Source organism: Canis aureus, chromosome 5 (assembly GCF_053574225.1).
Source record: "Canis aureus isolate CA01 chromosome 5, VMU_Caureus_v.1.0, whole genome shotgun sequence".
Lineage (NCBI taxonomy): Eukaryota > Metazoa > Chordata > Mammalia > Carnivora > Canidae > Canis > Canis aureus.
The window spans coordinates 41,426,495-41,445,623 of record NC_135615.1 but is presented as its reverse complement, the minus strand read 5'-3'; the positions used below and the strand labels follow the sequence as shown (position 1 = coordinate 41,445,623).

At 35.3% G+C, this 19,129-nt stretch overlaps 1 protein-coding gene across 4 annotated transcripts in view; it reads right to left on the bottom strand.

Annotated features, from left to right (window-relative positions):
• Nucleotides 1–19,129, bottom strand: part of RBM27 (RNA binding motif protein 27) — a 74,646-nt gene that overhangs the window by 42,207 nt on the left and 13,310 nt on the right. For 2 of the 4 annotated variants that reach the window (XM_077897717.1, XM_077897719.1), the window contains exons 3-8: nucleotides 18,237–18,361; nucleotides 10,400–10,491; nucleotides 9,545–9,738; nucleotides 8,560–8,823; nucleotides 6,304–6,597; nucleotides 3,825–3,959 (exon numbers count right to left, since the gene is read on the bottom strand). In XM_077897717.1, the coding sequence (XP_077753843.1) occupies nucleotides 3,825–3,959; nucleotides 6,304–6,597; nucleotides 8,560–8,823; nucleotides 9,545–9,738; nucleotides 10,400–10,491; nucleotides 18,237–18,361 (1,104 nt within the window). The remainder of the gene's footprint in view (nucleotides 1–3,824; nucleotides 3,960–6,303; nucleotides 6,598–8,559; nucleotides 8,824–9,544; nucleotides 9,739–10,399; nucleotides 10,492–18,236; nucleotides 18,362–19,129) is intronic. The other 2 variants (XM_077897718.1, XM_077897720.1) reach the window with 1 other exon arrangement.

Sequence of the window (19,129 nt, the reverse complement as noted above, 5' to 3'; positions counted from 1 at the left end):
CATTGGGTTCCCTGCATGGAGCCTGCTTCTCCCTCTCCCTGTGTCTCTGCCTCTGTGTGTGTGTGTGTGTGTGTGTCTCATGAATAAATAAATAAAATCTTTTAAAAAATAAATAAACTTTCCCAATTTATTAAACTTTAAGAGCTCAAGTTCTCTAATACATAGTAAACACAGTTTTTTACTTTGTTTGAAGTTCTAATTTTTTTGGAAATTACCAATTACACTATTGAAGAAAGTATACTTGAACAATTTGATTCAATTTATCTGTCTAGAACAAAATTTAAAAACAAAAGAAACTTTATAAATCAAGTGAATAGAAAGATACAAAAAATTTATCACTAACAAACTACATTACAGCAGTAATGTAGTTTTTAAACAGTAAAAGTTTTACTGTTTACACTGTGATCAGAAACTATCTCCTATGTTTTCAAAATTCTCTATAATTTTTAGAATCAGTGCTTGCTTCGGCAGCACATATACTAAAAATATAATTTTTAGAATCAAATTTTAACTTTTAAAAAAAGAAGGAAAATAAAAATAAAAATAAAAATAGAAAGAAAGAGAGAAAGAAGAAAAAGAAAGAAAGAAAGAAAGAAAAGAAAAGAAAAGAAAAGAAAAGAAAGAAAGAAGAAAGACTGGGTGGCTCAGTCGGCTAAGTGTCCGACTCTTGATTTCAGCTCAGGTCTTGGATCTCATGGATGGTGGGATCCAGCCACAGCCACACATGAGGCTCCATGCTCAGCAGGAGGTCTGCTTGATATTCTCTCTCTCCCTCTGCCCCTCCTACCATTGTGTGTGTGCTCTTGCTTTCTAAAATGAATCTTTAAAATAAATAAGGAAGAGAGTACTTTGCATAAAAAACTTTGAATTGTTTGATACAAATAATTCTGTAATCTTTAAAACATTCAGTTGCCAACCAAATAAATCTCTTTAAACTACTGATGCAACATCTGAAACTATCCTCTAAAGCAGGAATTCACAAATGCCAAAAGGACGTTATCATCTATCATCTGTCACTGGTCTGAGACAAACAGAGGGAAAAAATGTAACGTAAATAATATTTCATAAAACTAAATATAAAAGGATAGTGCTGTCTTTTTTTAAAGTAAAAATATATTTTTTAAATTGAAATGACCCTATATACTTTCATATACAATTCCTTAATGTGGCAAATAAAAAGTTGCTAACTGTACTGTTCCCCCAAATTTTCTTAAAAATGTTACCACCTTCTGAAAAAGAAATTTGGAACTGGTGTTTTAAAAGGTCTTTACTAATATATCACAAGATATTTTTGCTTTTAAGAAGAGAAAAATGATTTTCAAGTAAAACGAAGATTACCTTTTTCATCTTGGCTCTCAAGCATGTAGCACAATGCCTGGCACATATCAGGCATTCAATAAATATTTGCTCCATTAACGAATATGGAGCTAAGACACTAAAATAAATGGCAACTGCCAGGTTTTTACAAATTAAAATCAAAATGTAATTTTTATAGAGTGAGTCACGATGTTAAATTTAACAATATTAAAATAAATGGTAATTGCCAGACTTTTTAAAAAATTAAAAACAAAATAGAATTTTTATCATGAGTTACAACGCTAAATTTGACGGTAAGAAAATGTGCCATCTGCAATAGTCTCAGATAAATAATCCATTTTTTGTACTTAAAAGTCCAAAGACATTAAGAAATAATGTTAAGAAATGAACTAGGGGAAATAAGTGACACAGGATTGATAAATGTCGAACCTGAGTAATAGGTATATGGGAATGCATTATACTGTATTCTTTATTTTTATGTTTAAAATTTCTCTAATTCATAAAAAAAATGAAAGAAGCAGTAAAACAAACATGCTGTAAAGACACTATAGTAGTTAGAAGACTGAGATACTAAGATGTGGTTTCTGTTTTGAAGAGGCTCAGAGAACACAAAATTAACAAACATGAAAAGAAATCTAACAGTAGGCTTATGTACAATTATATGTCATTATGTAATAAATGCTTTTTGGTCCTGTAAGAGTTTATAACAGAGCAATAATGTTCCCCATGTACTCAGAAGATTTGGACCTTGAAAGAAGAGAAGAGAGAGAGCAAACTATTAGAAGGGAAGACAGGAAAATAAAGTTGAGTCACAACAGGGGAACCGACAAGGTATAATTGGCCTAACCAGAGGAGATATATGTGGGAGTATAGTGAAGAGATGACCAAGAAAGGCAGGGTAGATTATAGAAAGAAAAGCTATAGGGAGGGATTCATCGATAGTTTAGGAGGGACAACTGGGTGGTTCAATCATTGAGCTTCAGACTCTTGATCTCAGCTCAGGTCTTAATTTCATGTTAATGAGTTCACCTCTGTGTTGGGCTTCCTGTTGGGTGTGGAGCCTACTTCATAAAAAATTATATATTTATAATTTAGGAGGAAATTGTGGCCACTGCAAAGTTCTGAGGTACTGTTGTGATTCGTTTTGTCAGGAAAATTAGCTCAGCAGCATTATATGGTGTGACTTAGGTGCAATGAAACATAACAGAGTCAAGAAGATTACAGCAATAACCCAAATGTGAAATGACTGAAGTGTCACAGTAGCAACAGAAAGGGCAGAAACCACAGTAGCAATAGAAAGGGATATTTCAAAGAGAGGATTTTTTGATTAACTAGATATAAATTAAGCAAAGCAATGATTCAATCATGTCAAGGTTTCAATTCTAGGTGATTAGATGGAGGTTATTTCAATTTAATAAAGCCAGGGATAGTGGAGGTAGATACTTAAAGAGAAGGTAACTGATTTCAGAAAAGCTGAAATTTAAGGAGATAAGAATAACTACAGTATTATAGAAAACTAACCTTTATATTTAGCTTACCATGCCAGGTTCTATTCTAGATGCCTTAGATAGATGTATTAATGCATTAACTCCTCAAATACGCATTTGAGGTGAGCAACATTATTATTCCCATTTTATAGAAGAGAAAACTGAGATACAAGGAGGTTAAGTAACTTGTTTAAAATCACAATGACATAAGTAATGAAATAAGGATTTAAACCTGGGCTTCATTATATTACTGAACTGCCTTATCGTGACATGATAAAGATGAAGAAGTGTTTATGATAAATACACTGCATAAAAGATGATTTTATCTATAAAGCTACATAGCTCTATAAAAAACTCATAATTTGACATTTTTAACAACCAATTATCTTATTTTTATGTTTTTGGAGAAAGGAATATTTTTAAAAGCCTTAAATAAGCAAAAATAACAAACACACCTAAGAAATCAGAGAGAAGTAGGATTTAAGAACAAATTATTATAAACACAAATGCTGTAAATAACACAGCCACTAAATATTATGGTTTAAATGATGCTATCATCACTCCAGTATACAAGCTAAATAATTATTTGGCTTGCTTTATCCAACCTTTTATATATTCTTAGAAGATAACCTTATGTTTTGGAAATTCAATCAGAAGAACAATTTTGAACAGAAGCTTCAAAATAAATTCCCTTTGGAGAGACAAAAGCTTCAAAATTTCCTTAAAAAGAGACTAATGTTTCAAAATAAATTCCCTTTGGAAGATACGAAATGCTGCTACTTCATCTATAGCAGACGAGCCTTCAGCATAGAAAGCCCTACCCTTCTCTTTCACTTTCACTAGCACACAACTTAAACTACAGCCATTTAGCATAATCACACAGCAAGTTGTCTTGTGAATACACATATTTTTATACGGCACAGTGCCTAAGAAGAAAAATTATAGTTTTTAAAATTATGACACTGAAACTTAGCTTTTCTATACTCCAGCAATTTTAAAAGTCAAGCAATATTTACTTACGCTCTGATACTGTATAAAGGAGGTTCTGGGGTAAAGGAGGAGGTAGTCTTGCTCCCACTGGTGCAAGATTGGGCACTGCACTTGTCCCAGGCTGGTCACGGTTGTTTATCAAGCTTGACTGTGTTATGGGTGGTCCTAAAATTTTTAAATAAAGAAGAAGAAAAAGGTTTATGTTTCCTAACTAATAAAAATACTATACTAGAACTAATTTGGATAGTCATAAAGTATCTACTTTGGCATAGAACAGAATTAAGAAATTTGATATATGCAGGTTTCAACACTATGAGATGCATAATTAATTAGGATGACATTTTAGTTCTAGAACAGAAAAAACAATTCCAGGGTGAAAAAAAGGCAGGATGCTTAGTTCTGGGGAATGGGAGTAAAAAATGGCTGAGAAGGAACTTGAGCAAACTTTCTGGGATAAAGGTAAGCTCCTTTAAAAAAAAAAAAAAAGATTCATGTATTTATTTATTTGAAAGAGAAAAAAAAAAAAACGAGAGCGGTGGGGGGGTGCCCTCGGGATAATAGAACTCTTAAGTTCTGCATTATGAACATGTTTAGATGTTGTGATGTCTGCAACATGCTAGGAAATGCATCAAAAATAATAATGAGGGGTGCCTGGCTGGCTCAGTCAGGTAAGTGTCTGCCTTTGGCCCAGGTCGTGATCGAGCCCCGCTGAGCAGGGAGTCTGCTTCTCCCTCTTCCTCAGCCCCTCCCCTCCCGCTTGTGTGCTTGTTCTGTCAAATAAAGTCTTAGAGAGAGAAAGACACGTGGTAATAGAAATATGGTAAAATATTAATCACAGAATCTAGATGGTGAATATATGGGAGTTTGGTGTACAATTATTTCAACTTTTCAGTATGCTTGAAATTTTTCATTGCAAAATGTTGGGAAAAATGACATTCTTGGATTTCACTTTTAAACAGAAATGTTCCCACATATCACATCTTTTATAGTGGAAATTTCTATATATGAAGATGCTTCTTTATTTGGGGAATAAAACCTCAAGTTGAGCTTCGCAGTTATACTATCTACATGACTACTAAATCTATGTATCCAATGTCTCCAAACCTTTATCAACTTTAATGTTGTCTATAAAGAACATTAATGCAGGAAAGCTAGGTGATTAGGTACATGGGTTCATCTTAAAATATTTCTGCAAAGTTGTGAGTCTACAATAATTTCAAAAACAAAAAGTTTAAAATAAAAAAACTGAAAAAGTATCACTTAGTAAACTGAATAGCAATCATTTTAAAAATAACGAGTTGCCATCTCTTAACAATGATAAATGTTTTCTTTTTTTTTAAGATTTTCTTTACTTATTCGTGAGAGACACAGAGAGACAGAGGCAGTGACATAGGCAGAGGGAGAAACAGGCTCCATGCAGGAAGCCCGATGGGGGGACTCAATCCCGGGACTCTAGGATCACGCCCTGAGCCAAAGGCAGACACTCAACCGCTGAGCCACCCAGGCATCCCTGTTAAATGTTTTCAAGTAGATATTTTCTTCTATCTTTGCACACAAGTGAACTATTCACCAATTTTTTTCTAATTACGAGAAAAATATAGTCTTACTTTTTCTGCTAAGCTGGTGAAATGATACGGCTTCTGGAATTTACTACAGCAAAAACAAACTCAAGGTATCTGTGTGCACATGCAGATATGATAGGGAAGGTCGGAAGAAATAAGTAAGACAAGAACAGAAGAATACTGATAATCACTGAAGTTGAGTGACAGTACATATGGTACACACATATTATTCTACTGTCTATATCTGAAATTTTCCATAATAAAAGACTTTAAAAAATTACTTTAATATTCCTGAAGAGCTTTTAAAAAGAGTTATTTATTTGAGAGAGAGCACAAGAGGGGCTGAGAGAGAATTTCAAGCAGACTGCCCTGAGTGTGGAGCCCGCTGTAGGGCTCAATATCAAAACCCTCAGATCATGACCTAAGCTGAAATCAAGAGTCGAAGGCTTAACTGAGTGAGCCACCCAGATGCCTCAAAGAGATTTTAAAGACTAGGAAATTTCATTAAACTACTGGCATGTTCCTTTTTCTGACATCTTCAAAACACTGGATTTCTTAAGATGTCATCAACTAGCAAGACATGACTCCCAAAATTTCTTAAAGGTACTATAAATAATGCAGTGCAACAATGGATAGAATAAAAAGAGCAACATTTTAATTGTAAGAATATATTCTAAATTCTATATTAATTTATCTTTCAAAAACTTTATTTTTTTTTTTTTTTTTTTTTTTTTTTTGCTTTTTATTTTTTTTTTATTTTTTTATTTATTTTTTATTGGTGTTCAATTTACTAACATACAGAATAACACCCAGTGCCCGTCACCCATTCACTCCCACCCCCCTATCTTTCAAAAACTTTAAATCTATTATCAAGTTAGTGAAGAAGTAGGTTCTTCTAAATAAAATTCTTTGCTAAAGAATGAAATACTTAATGAACATATACTTACTTGGTATGGGAAGCACAACAGAAGGCGGAGGCTGGCCATGTCCCTGGGGAACAGGAAGTCTCATACTGTGGCCAGGACCTGGACCTGGACCTGGGCCTGGGCCTGGGCCAGGGCCTGGGCCTGGGCCTGGACCTGGCATTGGAGGCATTAACATTCCAGGAGGTGGTGGAGGAGGAAGCCCAGGAGGAGGTGGAGGGAAAGGAATCATGCTTGGCAGAGCAACTTCATCAACAACCAGGGGATCATTTCCATGATCAAACTGACAAAGGTCACCAAGTACACAAAATCCTCTTTCTGTAAGAATACAAGAATCTTATTATGATCTAGAGTTCAGAAAACAAATAAAACAAAACCCTGAAAAGTCTACCAATCTGATTTATAAAGTAATTTTTCTCCAAAGAATTTAAAAGCCTTCTCAGTATTATTCTGTTAATCGTCACATATCCCTGAGGTAAGGAGAGATGGAAATACTCTTTACTTTTTGATACTATGCTTTGTTGAGGTAGCAAGTAACAGTTCCAAAATAGGCTATTAACCACTATTAACCTATTTGCCATACATTCTCATATTAAAAATTCAGATTCAGGGGACCTGGCTGGCTCAGCTGGTAGAACATGTGACTCTTGATCTTGGGATCATGAGTTCAAGTCTTACATTGGTCACAGAGATTAAGGAAATTAAAAAAAAATTCAGCTTCAATTCAGCAAAGACAGGGTACGGGAGTAAGGGACTTAACTAGACAATCTAATTTCAGTTAACTATTTTCATGGTATTGTTCTAAATTCCACATTCTTGCTATATCTGCAATTAGAAACTCTAGTTTAAAATATTCAAGTGGGGGGGTGGCAGGGTGGTTCTGTGGGTTAAGCTTTTGACTTTTTTTTTTTTTTTAAGATTTATTTATTTGAGAGCAAGGAAGCGGCAGGCAGAGAGGCAGAGAGAGAGAGACAGAGAGAATCCCAAGCCAACTCTGCACTGAGCATGGAGCCTGAAGCAGAGCTTGATCTCAACATGGGTCGTGATCTCAGGGTTGTGGGATCAAGTCCCACATTGGGTTCCACACCCATCTCCCTCTGTCCCTCCCCACTTAAAAATAAATAAAATATTCAAGTGGGAAGGGGTGCCTGGCTAGTTGAGTTGGTGGAGCAGGCAACCCTTAATCTCGAGGTTTTAAGTTCAAGCCCCACATTGTGTATAGAGATTACTTATAAATAAAATTTTAAAAAAAGAAAGAAAATATCCAAGTGCACATTATTTACTAGGTTATTCATGGCATCACTGTTTATAACAAAATATAAGAAACACCCCAAAAGAGCAATAGAGTTCAGTTAAACACATTTTTCTTCATACAGAATATTAAGAAACCTAAAAAAAAGTATTAAGGAAACCCTCATGTATTAATATAGGATAACTGCTAGAAAATATTACTAAGTGAAAAACAACATCCAGGAGTATGAAGAGTATAGTAGCATTTCCACAGAATACAAAATAGGGGAGACTATACATATTTGTTTCCATAACATATACACAGACTGCATTTGGAAGGATACACAAGAAATTAATAACATTAAATTGGCCTTGGAAACGAGAACTCTGTAACCAGGAGACCAGGGTAAGAAAGAGATAATGCTTGAATTATGATTTGATTGTATTTCCTACTTAAAAATACACAAAATGCAAAAAATATATATTCTACACTTATAAAGAAAACTTTACAATGTCTGCAATTTACTTCAAATAATATAGGTCCAGGAGAAGCAGCATAGAAGTACAGATGAAAACAAAACTGACCATGAGCTCCTAACTACTGATGCAAGACCATGGATACACTAGGGTTAATTATATTGTTTTGTCAACTTTTATTAATATTTAAATATTTCCGTAATAAAAAATTAAAACACACACAGATTAAGTGGAATATCAGCATATTAAAATTTTAAATAGGTTATTATAATGCTTAACAAATTCCTTGCACCAAACACTACACAAAAAAAAATATAATTCCTAGCGTCTACCAAATTTTGTGGTATAGTGTCTAAAGAAACAAGAACAACAAAAAACAAATGAGTGGGTCAAATTTGAACATTCTTTTAACCAGAGCCAATCTACTAAATCAAGAAAGTAAATAAGCATAAGCCAAAGGAGATTTTCCTCTCACTCATTCCTTTTAAAAAATCTGTACTATAATGAAAAGGCATGCAATATTAACATGTGCTTACTAATACTTTTGAATACAATATAAAAGAGGATTTTTACCATCATAATCTCTGCATCGCCTCTTTGGTGGTGGGTTTCGACCAAAAGAATTGGAAGAGCTATGATTGTTATAGTAATTAGACCAACTCTCTGTTGTGTTTTCTGAGTGGTGCGCAGGTGCAATCACAGTAACAGTGCTGGGAATAGACTGTGCCCCAGAGGAGTACTGCTCAGAAGAGCTCGGAGGTGGTGCAGACACAGGCACATAAGAACTCTCCAAGTCATTCCTTTCACTCTTAAACTTTGATCTTTCCCTGTGCTCTGCTTCAGAGGCAAAATAAAAACAAGAAACAAGATTAGACATTTCTGTTCTCCAACTATGTTTATCTTCTCACAGAAAAGGGAAGAGACTATTGCAGTAAACTCACTGAGCTGTCCATATTTCAAAGTGCTCTCATTATTAATATACCCTAAAAGCAGGAATATCAACGTGACATATCTTGACCAGTAACTTGTGGAAAATAATTTCTGTAACATCAACATCAATATATAATGAAGAGAGCCCAGCTTCTCCACTGATACTTGGTAAAAAAGCTATCCAAGAACTGACTTCCAAACAGATATCCTGATACATCAGTGGTTGGGATCCCAGTTATCCACCTAACTAAACTCTAGTCAACCTTAAGGCAAGTCCACTATTTTTAGTGAGGGTGTGACGGAGGGAGGGAACAGATAGTCCTCCTTCTCCAATGATAGCTTTCTTGATTAAAAGACCTTAGTTTCGATTGTACAAAAATGACTTTAAATCTAGACATGTACTATGAAATACATACAGCTTCTTTTTCGCCAAACTCATTTGACTTCATCCTAAGAACAGAGCCCTGTCTTTGTAACAAATTAGCATTAGGTTTTTTAGACAATTCTAGATTTTACGTTGCTCAGACATGTTAAAGGCACACGTGGTGTTTAAGGGAAGTTCTGGTACCCTTATGACAAAGGAAGATAAGCAATATGGAGTTTTTAGGAGGAAGCCTCATCTACTCACCAACATTCCTATTTGGATCCCGGTCTTTGCTGCGCCCTCTACTTCGGCTTCGACTTCGACTCAGGCCTCGGCTCTTACTCCGACTCTTACTCCTGCCTCTTCTCCAGTCATATTTCTCACGGTACAGTTCATTCCGCTCATAGTACCGGTCATAGTCTCTCCACTTGCCATCCTCTCTTTTTTTCTCACGTGTCCTATAATACACAGATATAAAAGCCATACGTATGCTACAGAAACAAAGTATGCAAATAAATCAGGAGTATGAAATACCCTCCTTGATTCAGCAAAATTCATAATGTCTGTGCTTTTTCAGAAAGCCATATAACCACAACATAATTTCTCTGATCCATTATATAAAAAGAAAAAAACATTCCCTTCAAGTACACTGGGTGGGGAGAAATGAAAAAAGGAGGTGAATCCAAAGTATGAAGAGGGGTAGGACAAAAACAAAAATTTAAAACTAGAAAAGAAAAAAGGCAGAAACAAGGTTTCCTAAACAAAAAACTAATTTTTTAATGGCAGCCTGATGAATCAACATATAAACTGAACTATTTGTAGTATAAAATACTATACATGATTTTAATAGTGAGCACCCCTAACCAAATGGAACATTTCATTAATATCCTCTAAGGAGACTACTCCCACCCCTTTGCTCTTGGGAAAGCACATAATGATGATTGTTTATAAAAGGAAGAGAAAGTATGACAAAGACAAAAAACACAGAATGGAGGAAGATAACCTTCTCTTTCTTTAATCAGTTTAGAGAGAGGCATCAGTACATGTTAAAAATCCCATAATGCCCTTAAAGTAACTAAAAAGTGACTTATCAGAGTCTAATTAAATATACACACACACCTTCGTTCACTAGATTCTGAACGAGTCTTCTGGGGACTAGGATACTTCTTTTTTCTACCATCTCGTTCTTCTTCCGCTGGCTCCTGAAATACCTATATGAAAGCATTCATTAGGAACAAGATCAGCCCTTCTATTAATTATGAGACACATCTACCTGATAATCTTTTTAGTGCAAGAGAGGGCACAAATATACTGAAATACTGAAGTCAAATTACATCCAAAAAAAGGTAAGTCATAGGGAGGAATAAAAAAGATGTGGAAATCATTTCAATAGTAATATGCTAATTTTTAAATGTTAATTTTTCTTTAAGATTTATTTATTTGAGAAAGAGAGAGAACACATAAACAGGAGGGATAGAGGGAGAGAATCTCAAGCAGAAACCATGCTGAGCATGGAGTCTGACATTGGGCTCTATCTCACGACTCTAAGATTACAGCTGAGCTGAAAACAAGAGTTGGACACTCAACTGACTGCACCACCGAGGCACCCCAAATGTTAATGTAAGGTAAGAACAGCAATGCAGGAAGAAAACAGCAATTCATCCCTTATAATGAAACCATAGAAAGAACAAGTCTCTGATTTAGAGATGATGATTTATGTTTTCCTAATCATAAAACATAATTTGAAGACTATAGATTTAAGAACAAATGGTACAGTTAACAAGCACCATGAACTCAGATTTCACAAGATTTACAGAAAAATGGTACTGGAATTAATGTCTTAACAGTTAATACTGAACAGAAATAACCTGCAGTCTTATTTTTTTAAACAAAAGTTAATCTCAAAACATATATAGCCTCTACTAGAGAAAGGCAAAATAAAGTCATTTGTAAGAGCTAAACAACTATCCCTCTAATGGAGAAGCTCACTTAACAAACAGGAGTCAGTGCAAAGAACAGATAACAATTTAGTAAAATTTGGGCAACGTAAAATGGTAGCCACGATATGGCAAGCATATGGCACTAGCTAAAACACTATACATTTGTTAAGACTATATTTAAAAATCATTCCCTTTACCTATTTGCAGGAAATGCAGAGCATATATTACTCCTCTGGGATGCAATCAACAAATCTACACAGTAAAAATCTCTATAGGACAAAACACTGAGTTCCTTCAATAAAATAAAATTTAAGGAAAATAAAGGGGTGAGGAAAAGAAGACCAAGAGAAAGATATGGGTAGATTTAAAGAGTGATTTAAAGATTAAAAGAAACTTTTTTTTTTTAATTAAAAGAAACTTAAAAGACATTAGCTTAGAAATCTGTTTTCTGAATCTTTGCAAGGATTTTTTTTTTAACTTCTAATGGAAAAAAATATTTTCAAAAAGTTAAAGGATCCAAGGTGCCTAGGTGGTTCAGTCAGTTGAGTATCCCACTCTTGATTTCCGTTCAGGTCACTATCTCAGGGTCATGGGATTGAGGTCTGCATTCTCTCTCTCAAATAAATAAATAAATAAAATATTAAAAAAAAAAAAAAAGGCGAACACTTGGTACAACCAAATGAACCTTAAAAGCATTATGATAAATTAAAGAAAGGTGCCAGTCACAAAAGGCTATGAATTGTAGAACTCTATTTATATGAAATATCCAGAACAGGCAAATCCATAGAGAAATAAAGTAGATTAGTGGTTGCCTAAAAAAGCGGGGGGGGGGCTGGAGGAGAAGGGTTGGAGGGTGATAGGTTAATGGGTACAGTGTTTTTTTTTTTTATTTTGGATGATGAAAATGATCTCAAATGGATCATAGTAATGGTTGTACAACTCTGAATACAATAAAAACAAAAAAAATCACATTTGTACACTGTAAATAGAGGAGTGGTAAAGAAATTGTATTTCAATAAAGCTATTGAAAATACTCAAATGTACATTCAAATGTACATTATTTTCTAGGTTATTCATAACAGCACTATTTTTAACAAAATATTAGAAACACCCGAAAAGACCATTAATAAAGAATTCAGTTAAACACATTTTTTCTAGGGATGCCTGTGTGGCTCAGTGATTGAGCATCTGTCTGGCTCAGGTCGTGGCCCCAGGGTCCTAGGATGGCATCCTGCATCAGGCTCCCAGCAGGGAGCCTGCTTCTTCATCTGCTTATGTCTCTGCTCTTCTCTCTGTGTCTCTCATGAATAGATACATTAAATCTTTAAGAAAATAAACCCCACATTTTTCTACATATAGAATACTAAGTCAGAGAGCATACACAACATGGCTAAAACTCACATAAAGGGTTAACGGGGTATGTAAGCAGCTCAGTTGGTGGAGCATGCAACTCTTTATCTTGGGGTTGTGAGTTCAAGCCCCACGTTGGGTGTAGGGATTACTTTAAAAAAAAATCTTTAAAAAAAGGAAAAAAGGCAAAAACTGAAGGGATTCCTTTTACATAAAATGGAAAAAACAGGAGAAACTAGTACACGGTATTAGAGGAGAGAGTACTGGTTACACTGGAGAGAGGAAAATGAGAGTGAATAGAAAGAGGAAATTAAAAAAAATTTTTTTTTTCAGGGCGCCTGGCTAGCTCAGTCGGTTGAGCATTTGACTCTAGGTTTCAGTTCAGGTCATGATCCCAGTGTCCTAAGATGGAGCCTGTTGCAGGCTCCACACTCCAGCACAGTCTGTCTGTCCCTCTCCTTCCCCTTCTACTCCTTACATCTCTTACACGCGTGTATGCGCATGCACTCTCTCTCTCAAGTAAATAAAGATCTTAGGAAAAAAAAGATATTTCAAACTGGTTATTTAGATCTCAGCTAAAACAAATGGGGGAAAATGGACATTTATGAACAATTAGAAATTTATTTAAGAGAGAAAGACCATGAATGTGTGGGGGTGAAGGGCAGAGATAGAAAGAATCGCACGCAAACTCCAGAATAAAAACTAAATTTCCTAAAACTCCCTGGTGGTAAGGATGTGTTTTTCCATAATTATTTCTAACCTAATCTAAAATGAGTTACTTGGCATTTTAATGGTCTACATATTGAGTTCATATTATATATGAAGACTTCAGAGCACCTGGCTGGCTCAGTCAGGAAGAATATGTGACTCTTGATCTCAGGGTCATTAGTTCGAGCCCCATGCTGGGTGTAGAGATAACTAAAAAAATAATCTTAAGACTTCATTAAGATTTCAATCTTACTATTCTAAGAATATGATAAGTAGACTTCTTTATAGAATCATGTTATAACCAGGCACGGTAATTTTTAGTTTTTCCTCTATGTTGTTCATCTGACTTAAAGCTTCTACTTCATATCCTCTATGAGAAATCTGATCATTACACACATATCTAAGTAGTTTTAATTATTCATTATCTTGGTCTATCATAACTACACAAGTCTGAGAGCCTCTATTCCACTGTGCCATCTTTGATAAAGTATACCAAAAAAACAGGGGATATGTGGGTGGTTCAGTCAGTTGAGCACTAACTCTTAATCTCAGCTCAGGTCTTGACCTTAGGGTCCTGAGTTCAAGTCCCAAGTTGGGCTCCATGCTGCGCATGAAGCCTACTGTAAAAAATATATATATACTAAACATTTGGTATTTGGTTGGGGAAGGACTAGCCATGGACTGATGGTTTGCTAGGGCTAAGTGACAAATACATAAGAATTCATTATACTACTATTCCCTTTTGATGTATGCTGCAAATTCTCTACATTATTTTTTTTTTCAGTATTTTTAATTAAAATGAAATAAAGATATTTTCAGACAAACCAAAGGAAGGAAAAACTGCTACATGTTCTCACAGTCTAGTCATAAATTCAAATGTAAGAAAAATTGCCTTTAACATTTCAGATGATCATGGCATTGTGTAAATCAGGAGTTACAGTATCAAAGATCTATTATCATAATGGAGGATTCTTTTGCTTGTTCATGAACTTAAGATAAAGGTTTATTATAACAGCCAATTGTAACTACAGCAAATTAACAAGTAACTTTCCAACTACGAGTAAAATACATTGTGCTTCATAAATCATGGCACATATATATCAAGGGTTTTTCCTGCATCAGAATGAGTTGTGCCCATGATTCAAATTCTTACCTGATTCTCCATGTGACCAGTAATCTGTTAAACAACTGATGGTACAGTGTAACTGGGGATCAAGGAAGAAAGTTATAATGGCTAAGTCCTTAGATGGATTTGCATCTCTGTACACTGTCCTGAGCAACTACATCAATTTAGCACAGACCAGAAACAGAGCCAATTAGCCAAAGGTATGTGTTACCTCAAACCCCTTTCATTCCACATTATCTAAAAGAATTACTATACTTTGTTTATACACTATCATGTGAGATATTACTTATGTCAGTGATGACAATTAAGTTGTGTATAAAAATATTAGAAAACAAAAAAAAAATAAAAATAAAAATAAAAATAAAAATAAAAATATTAGAAAACAAGAGAAATGCCAGAGAGTGTCATTTGGAGTATTTGCACACAGAAGCTGATACCCACTTTTCACAATTTTCAAAATCAGGAACTACTACAAGGATACAAAATGACATAATGCAAGAATTCGGGTTTTTTTAAACTGTCCTTTCAAAACTCAAAATAATGCAATTTTTCTCTTATGTTCAAATCAGCTATCTTTCAAATGTACTTCTAGTCCACTGAACTTCAAGGACTTTAGAAAAGAACATATGGCACAAAAAAATTTAACTTTTAAAGATCTGGCCTAGGGGATGCGTGGGTGGCTCAGTGGTTGAGCATCTGCCTTTGGCTCAGGTCATGGTCCCGGGATTGAGTCCCGCATCAGGCATTCCGCAGGGAACCTGCTTCTCCCTCTGCCTCTCCGCCTATATCTCTGCCTCTCTCTGTGTGTCTCTCATTAATAACTAAATAAAATCTTAAACAAAAAAATTAAATACAATAAAAGATTTGGCCTATACACATAGACCAAAAATTATACACTATGAAGTATGGTAGAAAAGTTTCCTCTTGGGACACCTGGGTGGCTCAGTGGTTGAGCATCTGCCTTTGGCCCAGGGTGTGATCCTAGAGTCCCAGGATTGAGTCCCACATCGGGATCCCTCCGTGGAGCCTGCTTCTCCCTCTGCCTATGTCCCTGTGTCTCTCATGAATAAATAAATAAACTCTTCAAAAAATATATATAAACAAAAATTTATTTAAAAAAAAAAAAAGGGAAGCCCAGGTGGCTCAGCAGTTTAGCACCGCCTTCGGCCTAGGGTGTGATCTTGGAGACCTGGGATTGAGTCCCATGTCAGGCTCCCAATATGGAGCCTGTTTCTTCCTCTGCCTGTGTCTCTGCCCCTCTCTCTCTCTCTCTCTCTCTCTCTCTCTCTCTCTGTCTCTCATGAATAAATAAATAAAATCTTTAAGAAAATAAATAAATAAAAAATAAAAAAATAAAAAGAAAGAAAAGTTTCCTCTTACTTCCATTACTTGAAGTAACATACTGAGAGCCTCTATTTTAGTAAGATTTAATGAAAGAATCACAGGGCATGAGCCAAAAACAAAAATGTGACAGTGGTTTTGATTGATCTGAAGTATAATGATATTTTATTTTCTTTTAATGGTTGATCAATTCAATTAGCCTAGCATTTTAAGATGGAGCAGAAATGATAGCTAAATGCAATACATGATCCTTGGATTGAATCTGTACTGGAGGAGAAAAAAAAAAAGCTATTAAAAAAAAGGGACTTTTTGGAGGGGCGGGGGGGGGGGAGTAAGCAGGGGGAGAGGCAGGGAAGGCACTATTGGGTCAACTGATAAAACTGAAATACAGATAGTAAAGTATTTTATGAAAATTAAATTTACTGAAACTAATAATGATGCTATATAGCCATCTACGAGAACATCCTTGGGGTGCCTGGGTGCCTTGGTCAGTTAAGCATCTGACTCTTAATTTCAGTAATGTGAGTTCAAGCCCCACAATGGGCTCCACACTGGGAGTGGAGCCTACTTAAAAAAAAAAAAAAAAAAGGCAAGAGAACCACCTTATTCTAATGAAACGCAGAGTATCATCAGGTCACAATGTATCTAACTTGCTCCCAGATTCAGAGCAGGATAGTCTTGGGTATAGATATATAAAGAGAAGAAATGGGGCAGATTTTCAATAGGTGAAAAAAGACAGTGCATGGATCTGGTTTTAGGTACTATTCTTATCATTTCTATGTAAGCTTAAAATTACTGCCAAATAAAAAGCTTACTTAAATAATCATAATAAAATAAAAGCTGATAAGTATTTCTCAATAATAACCAATTTTTATATGCCAGGCAATTGATTAGGATGTGTGTGTACATAAAATCCCATTTAAACTTCAGTGAGGGGCAGCCCGGGTGGCTCAGCGGTTTAGCGCCGCCTTCAGCCCAGGGGCCTGATCCTGGATACCCGGGATTAGGTCCCACGTCGGGCTCCCTGCATGGAGCCTGCTTCTCCCTCTGCCTGTGTCTCTGCCCCTCTCTCTGTGTGTTTATGAATAAGTAAATAAAATTTTAAAATAAAATAAGGGCAGCCCCAGTGGCGCAGCGGTTTGGCGCCGCCTGCAGCCCGGGGTGTGATCCTGAAGACCCGGGATCGAGTCCTGCATCGGGCTTCCTGCGTGGAGCCTGCTTCTCCCTCTGCCTGTGTCTCTACCTCTCTCTCGCTCTCTCTGAATGAATAAATAAATAAATCTTTAAAAATAAATAAAAATAAATAAAAATAAAAATAAAATACTCAAATTTAAAAAAAAAATAAAAAAATAAAAAATAAACTTCAATGAGGGCAGCGCCACCTTCAGCCCAGGGTGTGATCCTGGAGACCCAGGATCGAGTCCCACATCGGGCTCCCTGCATGGAGCCTGCTCCTCCCTATGCCTGTGTCTCTGCGCCTCTCTCTCTCTCTGTCATGAATGAATAGATAAAATCTTTAAAAATAAATAAATAAATAAATAAATAAATAAATAAATAAAATAAACTTCAGTGAGATAAGTACTACTATGATCATCATTTTCCTGATGTGAAAATGAAGCAGACAAGTAACTTATTTTAGAGCTATAATTTTAACTTATGCAGCCTGATTTTTTTTTTTTTTAAGATTTTACTTATTTATTCATGAGAGACACACAGAGAGAAGCAGAGACATAGGTAGAGGGGAAGCAGGATCCTCGCAGGGAACCCGATGTGGGACTCGATCCCAGGACCCCGAGATCACACCCTGAGCCTAAGGCAGATGCTCAACCTCTGAGCCACCCAGGCGTCCCATGCAGCCTGGTTTTAGAACCCATATTCATCATCCAACACTATTGTCTATACATAAAAAGTATTACAAATAAACTGAAAAATTTTCTCCTTGGTTCAAACAATTAGATTACCATATATAATCAGGTTTTTATACTTCAACATTGTAAAAACACTTTTTTTCTTTTTCTTTCATTAACAATGATATTTTGAACTCCTTTTACTCTTGCTTGAAATGGAGTATAATGTATAGTTAACATACATTAACTATAAAAAATACTCTCTGGTTAAAAAAGAGAAAATGGTTTGTCTATTATATGAAAACATGTTATTAATGATTTCTCTTAAAGTTTCATCAATATTTTACTTTTACTCAAACCTCTACATTTAACTAAGTTTTCTTTTTCTAAAGTCACTGAATAAGACTTCTCTGAATTCCTCAATATTACTAAAATACTTCTTGGAACACTAAACAATCTGAAATTCTTCCAACATTTCAAGTCCAAAGAACTTAAAAGCCCTGATAAAGAATTAGTATCATGTGCCAAACACAGAAACTTCAATCAAAGGATAATTACTTTTAAAGAGGTCAATCTCCAACTAAGAATGACACTAGTAATAGGATCTAAGAAGCCCCCACAAGCAAAAGAAAACTTTGCATTACCTCTTCTTTAATTTCTTCTTTTTCTTGGACTGATGGTTTTGGCTCAGGCTTCACTGGTTCCAAAGGTGGAAGATAGTTCTTAGTATAGAGACTTTCAAACAGTTTATCCACAAAACCTGAAGTTTCTAAGGAAAAGAAATAGTATATAAGTGTTGCACAAACACAGATGTTTGAAAATACATTCTACAGCAAAGGTGAAAACCAGGACATCTCAAATACCAGTGGTGGAACTAAAAATGAGCCTAACCCTTATGAGGGAGAATCTCATTTCTGGGTCTTGAAACTACTATAAACCAAGTAATACAAATTAATATTTTTAGGAAAGAAAATATTCATCTAATACTGAAGAAAGTATTAGATTTTTTGTGTGTTAAATAAAAGCCTTGAAATTCACCAAAAAATATATAATCCTATCTTTTCAAGTGATAAGTCATATTTACTATCTCACTTCTTTCCCTTCTCAGGAGAATTTGAATTAAAGGATATCTTCTCACACTAACAGATGGATCATGATCAGTAAGTGTGCATTATTATCCATATTCCTTTCATATATTCAACAATATTTACTGAATACCTTCTATGTGCCAAGCACTCTAGGTTCCAAGTCAGCACTCTCAACAAAGGGAAAAACAAACAGGAGGGGGAGGGAGAGCAACACACATAAAGAGATAAATAAACATATAACATGGCAAGAAGTGACAAATGCCATGAAAACCAAAACGAAACAAGACTGGGAGGAGGAGAGGATGATTGGGGGCATGAGGTATAATATAGCGTACATAGTGCACTTGGGGGAAACTACTCAGAGAAGGTAACATTTGAGAAAAGACCAGAAACTGTAAGAGAAGAAACCATTTCAAGCAAGAGTAAAATGAGTTCAAAAGCCCTGAGTT